Source organism: Acyrthosiphon pisum, chromosome A2, assembly GCF_005508785.2.
Source record: "Acyrthosiphon pisum isolate AL4f chromosome A2, pea_aphid_22Mar2018_4r6ur, whole genome shotgun sequence".
In the NCBI taxonomy this organism is placed as follows: Eukaryota; Metazoa; Arthropoda; class Insecta; order Hemiptera; family Aphididae; genus Acyrthosiphon; species Acyrthosiphon pisum.
In genome coordinates, this window is record NC_042495.1 from 97,962,079 (window position 1) to 97,972,030 (window position 9,952).

At 30.5% G+C, this 9,952-nt stretch overlaps 1 protein-coding gene across 2 annotated transcripts; it reads left to right on the plus strand.

Moving 5' to 3' along the window:
• Positions 1–1,138: 1,138 nt before the first annotated feature.
• Positions 1,139–6,606, plus strand: LOC100573759 (15-hydroxyprostaglandin dehydrogenase [NAD(+)]). Of its 2 annotated transcripts, XM_003240378.4 has the most exons (7): positions 1,139–1,230; positions 1,523–1,654; positions 1,794–1,917; positions 2,114–2,229; positions 2,671–2,847; positions 2,961–3,130; positions 6,278–6,606. In XM_003240378.4, exons 2-7 carry the CDS (start codon positions 1,562–1,564, stop codon positions 6,378–6,380), a joined length of 783 nt encoding a protein of 260 aa, XP_003240426.1. In that variant the 5' UTR covers positions 1,139–1,230; positions 1,523–1,561; the 3' UTR covers positions 6,381–6,606. The 2 variants fall into 2 exon arrangements, with proteins under 2 accessions (XP_003240426.1, XP_008182044.1); XM_008183822.3 differs by lacking the exons at positions 1,139–1,230; positions 6,278–6,606 and having other exon boundaries at positions 1,271–1,654; positions 2,931–3,043.
• Positions 6,607–9,952: the final 3,346 nt, after the last annotated feature.

The following is a 9,952-nucleotide window of genomic DNA, read 5'->3' on the forward strand; positions in this document are numbered from 1 at the left end:
GGTTATTTTAACAATATTACCACGCTCGGTCAAAAATGATTACCTACGTTACTTCAGCTACTCATACTTCCGTCTGTTATTGCGCTGAAAATCGAAAACCGCCGCGTTCCAAAAGGTGTAGATAATTATTTTGGAATCATAATAATAATATTACAGTCGGCAACGTCGCACGTAATCATTGGGCGCGGAATAATAATTATTGTGAGTTATATCAATATCATATTATTATTACCTGTACACCTGTTTTAATTTTAAAATATAATTTTGCCGTTGGTTTAGTTTTACACTCAAATATTAAATTCCGATTGTACACCTCTATAAGTCACGCCGCTCGTGAAGTCTTTATCAGTGTTTTATTCATTTTTTATTATTATTATTATTATACATATTTACTTGATTAAATCACGTCCTTGAGACGATTTCGATAACAGTAATGTAAGTATTGACGAAATATGTATGAGTATAAGTACCTTTAGGTACTTGAATATATTGCTATAATATTATGCCTTATAATCTGTATATTTACCTTCGCTGCTAAACTGGCACTATAGAACTAATGACATTCCATACTTTTACACAGTTTGCAAAACTTATTTGAATTCTATACAGTGCGAAGTTTTATTTTTTGTTCGTTTATTTTAGATACAATAATATATTTAGCGCAATATATATACCTATTAAACATGTTATTTACATTCAATCAATTTAACAACATTGATATACACAAGCTATTTGAAATAATAGACGTCTACGTCTTAAATTACCACGCAATACTTTTTTGAGATTAGATAGATAAATGACTAATAGGTCATTTACCGAAGAGCTTTGATTGATCGCGACTATAAACATTACACCATGGCCTCTCGGGATGTACTGTTGAGACTATAATAATATATAACAATATGGAAACCAATAACCACCTAAGCCCGGCTAATATCGACCCTCCTCCCTCACCACAAAATGATTTAAATAATAAAATGATCTACCTCGGTCTTAGCGTATATAGTGTAGGCACATACCGTAGCATTATAATATATAGCATTGGAACGTGTAGGTACTTAAAAAATAAAAATATTTGTCTGATAAAGAAAGCAAAGTACGAATATAAAATATGTCCACGATATAAACCATCAGGCTTTAAAAATAATATCGTATGTTTCTGTCGGCCGAGTTTCTAGATTTACCGAAGCACATTTAATGGGCAATATACTAATATCAGATAACACTGCGGTAGGTACCTATACATATTTTACTTCACGCTTTTATTGTAGGTATGTACCTTTATAATTTATCAGCAACTATAACCTTTGATAGACATCCATATCATCGTACACGGACTGGAAACTCGTTATAATATACCTATTATATTATGCTCGTTATCATTCCGTGGATAAGCTACGATATTGAGAAATTTCATAAAGTTTGAACATCGCATTATCATTTTTGCTGTCCTAGAGTGATTATTGAGCAGCTCGCACAATAGTACGCGAGGCTTATTAAAATTGTAATATTCGTGTTATAGCTGAGAATATAATATTTTAAATTAGTGAAAAAAATAAATATGGGCCTGGAAAATCAAGTGGCTTTGGTGACCGGTGCAGCATCGGATATTGGGTACGCTTATGCAAAATGTTTACTTCTGAAAAAAGTTAAGGTAGGTAAATCAAACATCTACAATATATTTATAATAAATATTATATCGTACTCAGTTTTTCACATTAATCATATTATATTCATATTATTCTATGTATTAATATATTAAAACATATAACAATATAACGCATTGAATTCAGGTGTTACTCTGTGATGTCAATGTCGACGAATGTCAAGCTATAGCACATCAGTTCCTAAATGAGTTCCAAAATATCAATATATTCTCGACCAAATGTGATGTCACTAATGAAGACGAATTTGAAAGTAAGAAGATCAAATTTTTTAATAAATTTTTTTTCTCGTGACAAAATTATTAATTTAATTTAATAGATTTTAAGTAAAAATTGTTTTTAAATACTGTAATACGTGATAACGTTTGGAATATTTTGAGAACCACAAAACAATACATATTTTTGTTGTTAAAAATTAATAATGAATTATATTGAATTATATTTTTTAGATGCTTTTAAAACGTGTATCAAACATTTTGGTCGATTGGACATTGTTATTAACAACGCTGGTGTTTTCGACAATTCAATTGAACGACAATGGTCTGCCATAGTCAATATTAATTACGTGAGTTCAAGTGGTAATTTAACGTGTTTGATTGTGTGCATTGGTACATATTTACTTTTTGGTATAGGTAATACTATGTTGACTAGGTATATATTATGTTTACACGCAACCGCTACCTTCCTACTTATTTATTTCGACAAGTTTGTGAAACGTAAATATTTATTGAGACAACATATGCTGATATTACTACTGCCATGGGAAATTGTTTGATTTTCCCCGAGTATTCAATGTATACAAAGTACCTATGTACCAAAGCGACACATGGAAAAAGCACTGAACCGTGACTACCTACCTGTTGGTAGGTGCAATCGATAAAACAATTATATATTTAATCCTGAGGGCTTTTAACTATTTATTACACTAGTAACATTATTTTAAGGCTTATATTATTATCATGGTCGGTGTCTTGGTGTGTATCCACAACATTGTGTTTTCTTCTAGGGTGGAGTCGTCAGAGGTACATTACTGGCGATCAAGTACATGGGAATTCCCAATGGAGGTAGTGGCGGAACGGTAATACAGACGTCTTCCTTGTTGGCTTTCAGCGACAATTATCATTGTAATCCCATGTACCTGTCTACGAAAAAATATTTAATGGAATTTACCAAAAGTTTTGGAGTACGTGTATCTGCATTTTATATCGATATTACTATTTATTCTATTTACAACGATACGTGTCTTATAAGTTATAATATAATTAGTGATTTTGTTTCTATGTTCGAACTCTGAAGAAAAATAATCATTTCAGTCTGCATGGCGTTAAAATCATTACCTTGTGCCCGGAGTTTACTTCCACTAATTGTGTAAGGTCGGTTTGTAAAAACGAAACACTACACGAAAATGAACGTGTCGATAAGGTTGAAGACTTAAAAAATAATCAACAGAGTACGAAAATTCAAAAGTACGTAATACTTTTATTTCAATGTGTGCTGTACACTATTAAGTACTTTTATTGTTTCCGAAATCTTTGCAAGCACCCGAGAACTGATTTAGAATATTTTGACGAATAATACAGACAACTTCCTAAAGTTTTTAAACAACTACGTAACCGTGTCAGTGTGTCACAGTTTGTTTACATTATAATATTATTATATATAATACACAGGCTACATCATAAATATCTATGGTCATACAAATATTGTGTTTATAAAAATGTGCCAAATTTTTTTTTATTATCACGAGATCGGATGCTTTAGTCCCCGGGGAGCAGCTAGAGTTGCGCATGTTAATAATAAATGTTTATGGTACAGTATGCGTCGTCCCCGGGAAGAGGTTTTATTGGGTGTGCGAACTACAAACGAATCAAATGAGTATCTTCTATTCAATACAGCCATTTAACATTATATTAATACTTCACAGTTAACACTAAATGGCAGTAGAGCCGGTAGAGGGCCTATTTTTGTCAGTCAATTTTCGTGTTACACACATATTTTTAGTACAGCACGCAAACACGTGAGGGACTTCACCGTTTTTATTTAAATAAATATATTATGATCATACATATGTTTTAAATTCTGAGCGGAGCGATGAATGTATTGACTTTACAATGATGTTTTTTTTATTAGATTTTTTTGTGTATGTCATCTGCACCTTTTTGAGCAGAAAAAATAGTTAAGTCATCAATTCCTATAAATTTTCTGATAGGAAAGTGAATCTAGTTGGCATATACAACTGTATAGAGGGCCAAAAAAAAAAAAATTCTAATCATAAAAATATTTAGGTTGTATTTACATTTTAAGTTTTTAAAATATATTTTAATCATAATTACATAATATACATAATATTATATTTTAATCATAATTACATAATATACATAAATAATATTATATATTATGTTTGTTTTCAAATATATATATAATAAATTATATCTAAATTATCGAATACCTGCCGCGATCGTTGTCTTAAACTCTTAACCGTAGTTACATTACTTAAATTGTTGTCACAACCATGGAAAAAATGTCAAAGCTAAATATTAATATAATATGTGATTAAAAAATAATAATTTATTATAATATATTTAATATAAATATTCCGTCAAAATTACGATCATTCCACGGTATTCACAGTGGTATGCGATTGTTGCAACTTGCAGTTAATACCATTCAAAATGTTTGCAATAAATTGCACAATGAACATCATAATATTATTGTAATTATTACTTAATACTTATATTGTTTGAGTGTTTGACGTTTGTGCAAATAGGTACAGTAATATTATTATACGTAGTACGTACCTACACACTGACGAGTTCCCAAACTATTGTCATATACATAATGCCATCTGGCGGTTAATAATAATATAGTGACGAAAAGTATACCATTATTGTTTCGATGGGGTTATAATATTACTCTAAAGTTCAACTTATGGTTTGCGCGTATACGAACACCGCCACCAACACGCTCATATCGATATGTTTAAACTTTAAATTATAATAATCTGGTGACTTTTGCATTTTTTTCCCTTACAATGCTATCTTAATTAAAATTGCTGTAGGTCATTTTTTGTAGTTTTTTACAATGTGAGTGCATTTTTCTCAAATTTTAAATTTTAAAGAAAATTTGCATAATATTCAAAAAAATGTATTATTGTTACTGTGGGAATTTTGTTGTGATTAAATTTATCGCGTACCGAAAAGATTTAGATACCGTTTACGTGTTATACTTTATAAAACAAGTGCTTTTTCACACATACGCCGATTATATACATTTTGATAATTTTATAAAATTCTTAAAATTGAAATGTATACTATTGTCTACTACAATTCATATTTTTAACTACTCTGACATCCATCACCACACCCATATCTTTAATAAAAATTATTATTTTTAAATTAAATATTTTTCACTTATTTAGGTAGATTTTTTGGAGTTTTTAGGGCATTTTAGCATTTTTATAGGGAATTTGTATGTAGTTTTTAGGCCATCAACATCCCAACTCTAGACTAATTATATAATCATATATAATATGTATATTAATTATACCTAAAGGCTATAGTAATATAAGCAGTGCATAGACCAATGAGGATTGTGACTCTATTATTATGAACCATAATTTGACAATTTTTTCGTGTTTGATTAATTTGTCGTAATTGTGGCTTATTATATCAATTTAATGATCAATAGTCATTCAGATTCACCATTGCTGAGGAATGAAGAAAACTACTTTGCATAATATTATGCTGATATTTCGTAGGTGACATACAGCCATACAGTTGCCCACATTTTGTCACATGCGAATACGGCACACTTTGAATAACTGAATACTAAAAAAGCCTCTAAAATGTTGACCTAAGGGTGGACTGTCGTACATTTTTTGAAGCTATAATTTAAAATAATGTTTTACATAGATAAGGTACACGCAGTGCCAGTATGTCTCAATATACACATTTTAATTTTAATAACTTAATTTGGAAACTTAATTATATTATCATAACAATTTATAGGTTTTACGTGATGTTGGGTACTCATATAGTCATATTATGTTAATATGCTAAAAATAATACATTTACATGTATGTTGTATGTACCTTATTAATGTAATCGACAATCGTCAAAGTTTTTAGTGATGTTTTTCCCCACCTCGAGGGCAGGTTTTTACTATTTTATGTCATAAGATCAACGCAGCTATTAGATGATAAAAAAATCAATTTGAGAGTTGCTCCTCATCCATTCTCGTTTACTGTCATTAAAACAGCCTTAGTAGGTACCAAAACTCAAGTGGTTCTAGTCCTCATGACTATCGAGAATTGATGAAAATTTAACCATTGAAACCAACTATTTCATGTCTAGTACGACTAAAGTATATGTCCATAAAGTACCTAAAAATACTAAAGTACCTACCAAATTATATATCGTTATTATGTACTTAATAGTTAATACACCACACATTTATGCTATAAATATTTATCTGGTGTACATGGATAAAACAAAAATCCATTACTATGATAAATTTGTATAATTATTATGCTCATAGCACAATTATATTGCTTGAGTAGTTACCGATAACCGATGACAATATAATAATATTTCTTTTGTGAATTTATCCACTAGGCCAGGCAATGTTGGGAACGCTTTGATTACGATTTTGGAATATGGAAAAACTGGAGAAACTTGGATTGTCGAAGACAACAAACCACCACGAGTAGTTGAATAATAAGTAACAGAAATATTCAATAATAATAGTACTTATTGTATTTATTGATTCAATAACGATAGAAAAAAAACCGTTGTAAGGTTTTTAATTTAAGTCGGTCCTTTTTATTTTGTATTATTGAGGTAAAGGAAATTCAAGTTGGTGTAAATTATAATTGTATATTTGTATCATATATATTTTGACTTTGAAGTAAGCGAAATAAGTAAAATAAGTAAAACTATACAAATGTTGTTCAATTCTTTATATACGTATAATTGGACGTCTTGACACCTCGTAATATGAACGATATTGAGCCAGAATGGCTTATCAACTGATTAAAATACAATCAAGAGCCAGAGAATTTCAAGTCACTGATAATATTGCTGTAGTTTTGACTTTTGAAGAAATGTGCGGGTCCTATTTTATTTTTATCTGGAATAACTCAAAGATGGTAGATATTTTATATTTGTCGATCAAGATAAAATGTTTTTTTTTTTTTTTTTATTAGCCTTCAGTAATAACTATTATGGCTCAACAATTAAAATATAGTATGACATATAAAATTAATGATGTTTGTTAGCATGAGCAAAATGTATACAAATAGATAAAATAACAACGTATTTATATAAACTAAAGTAAATAAAGATAGTAAAGATAAAATGTTACCACAGTTAAATTGGAATGTGGGTAAGCTAGTAAGCATGATATAAACAACATGGTATGATCGCAAAAGTCCAGAATTGGTCCAAGCTCGCGCAATACGTCACTTGCTTACCCTTGTTATCATATTATCATTAAATTATTATTACTATACACTATGCTACGTCACGTGCTTACCGAAGGATCTGACCGTCAAAAAGTTACGATCATACCATGTTGTTTATATCATGCTAGTAAGTTTTAGGTAGGCCACGAAGTGCGATTGTGCTATCAACACAGCAGTAATTTTGAGAAGAATATAAACAGTAAATCAGTGAAATTTATACTTCTTCATTGATTCAAGAATAATTAAAGGGAATTTATTGATGGAAAATATATTTCTAATACCGACTTATTAATATTATAATGATCTGTTGTACTACTGCTGAAGTACCTACTTACTACAGTATAAATATATTATAATAATATCACAATCTTAGATTTAGTACAAAACAAAATAGAAATATTAACTAATAACAGAGATTAATAATAGGCTATTATTAGTGAACTAGAACAATTCATAAAAAAGATAAATAAATATAAGATCAGTTTAATAGTAAACAATATTTATAATGATAAGAGATACCTAATCGATAATTAACAAATCGATTGAACAGGATATGACTAACATGATTACAAAATGTACATTAAGTGCCAACAGCCAAGCCCAAGTGGTTAAAAACCATTTATTTGTGGGAATGTGGTTTATAAATCTCTTGTCAATAACAAATCAAAATGTTAATTTTTAGCTGTAATAGATATAGGTACTTACACATAGAATGACAAATGTCGTCGCATCGGCGGTCTCGGAATATGCAAATTATTTTTTACTCATATGTCTGGGGAATCAATACTTTACCATATATTATTTACATAATTACATATTATTATATAATATAACTTTTCTTCGACGAAGTAAAGTTTTCCTGAGTCCTATTCGGTGTGTTACAGAAAACTGCTGGCGGGGGTAATTATATGGGTTTGGTGATATTTCAATCGATTCGTTGATATTACTATTAATCGGCATCTGCAGCAGTAGCTATAACTACATCAATTAAATGTCAAGTTATGAGGACGTCCTACCCGTATTTGTCGTCTCCGTCTTGCAAGTGCGTAACATGTGGCAAATTTACGGTCGGCAGTACTTCACGTTTAGCTTCTTTGGTTTTGATGTTGTATAGAATGAATTGACATATATATATATATATATATATATATATATTACATCAAACCCAAACGTTTATAGCAGCATATTATGTGCGGTTTGTTGAAAGCGTTTTTCGATATTTTAATTTTGGCGCCACGTGTACAATATTAAAATTGTATCCATATTATATTGCTCAAAATTATTCGGTTCAAAATGAAAATATAATCTAAAAACGGTTCCAACAAATCTGTTGAGTGGTAAATGTACTGTGCCACGCGCACTTGTAGCTCATAAGATGGACACTGCAAAGGAGGGGGGGGATACGTCCTATCAATCGTCTGTTCAAAATTTACGAAAAACGAGGCATTTCGCAAGCTCAATATAAATCAGTTTAACTCCGCTCAAGTCCAAATCTGCATGCATCGTTGGCACGTGCATCATAACAACATTATAAATATATCCGTGTTATAACACTACAATAATATAACATGTACATGACACGATTACGATAGATATACAGCGCGCGACCCTCAGCTTTTGAGTTCAACGAGTGAACGAGATGTAAAGTTATTGAAAAGACATAATACCTAACACGTCATTATATAAATACAATTACACGACGTCTCGCGTATCCGCTGCATAGTGCAGGCGTAGGTACATAATATTATTATACAAGCAATATATATATAATAATAATAATAATAGTAATACGATCGTTGTCCGTTATCAGAACGGTAGTTTTCTCTGACGGTAAAAAACAAAAAAAAACTTTCTCGACGACGGCGGGGAGTGTTTTTTTCTTCGTATAAAATAATAATATCATATTATTATGTTTGGTGTGACGGTCGCCTGTATAGAATACAAGTTCGGGTTTAAAAGCCCGGTGGGCGTTGGAAAGAGTGGAATTTTATGGTCACTGTATGCGCGCTGTGTCCGATACGTTCGCGACTGTGTTTTCCTCACAGTAAACGTTTGGACGTCAATCACGCAAGTTTGCGCGCTCGTTGTCACTCGGAAAGTCGATCGATTGTTTTTTTATTTCATTTGTGTCGTGGCTATCATATAATAACACAATAGTAATAATAATTCCAAAGTGCACTGCAACGAAACATAATTATTACAATACAACACAGTCGTGTAGATATTGAGTTGTGATTTTAATTATAGCTCTATAAATATATTATAGGTAAGATATTTTACATGCAGAACCTGCCGCTAATACAGTAATATTATTATAATAAGTGTATAAAATATATTATAATGTGTTGTTTTAATCAGAAGTGTTAACAAAATGTAGACATAACGATACCAATAGGTAACCTTCCTCCGACCTGGAAACCTATTAAATAGGTATAGTCAGTGCTCGACTTGGGGGGGGACGCAGGGGGACGGAGTACCCCAACTAATTTGTCAGAAATTTTAGCGTACCCCTACTCTCATTTTGAAGAGGCACGCACGGGACGCTGCATCATTCTGCATTTTTATCAAAATGCACGTGATCAAATCATAATTTTTCTTACCATAGATTTAATAATTATTTATATATTTTGTATTATTATTTAATCAATTACCTTTAAAATATTATTATTTAAGATAATAAAGAACAAACCTATGATAAATTATGGAACTATTTAAATAAATAGGTAGTTAAAATGAATTGTTTTTATTTAGTTACTTTTGAGTTTGTTATTATATTTTATAGGTTGTAACAAAAATATACAATATATTTTTATGTGATTTTAGAGTG

What these genes read in the sequence shown, in the direction of transcription:
- LOC100573759 (XM_003240378.4), top strand. Translation starts at nt 1,562, where the DNA reads ATGGGCCTGGAAAATCAAGTGGCTTTGGTGACCGGTGCAGCATCGGAT. An exon ending in TACTTCTGAAAAAAGTTAAG is followed by an intron (nt 1,655 to 1,793) that starts GTAGGTAAATCA and finishes CATTGAATTCAG; the next exon opens with GTGTTACTCTGTGATGTCAA. An exon ending in AATTTACCAAAAGTTTTGGA is followed by an intron (nt 2,848 to 2,960) that starts GTACGTGTATCT and finishes CGAACTCTGAAG; the next exon opens with AAAAATAATCATTTCAGTCT.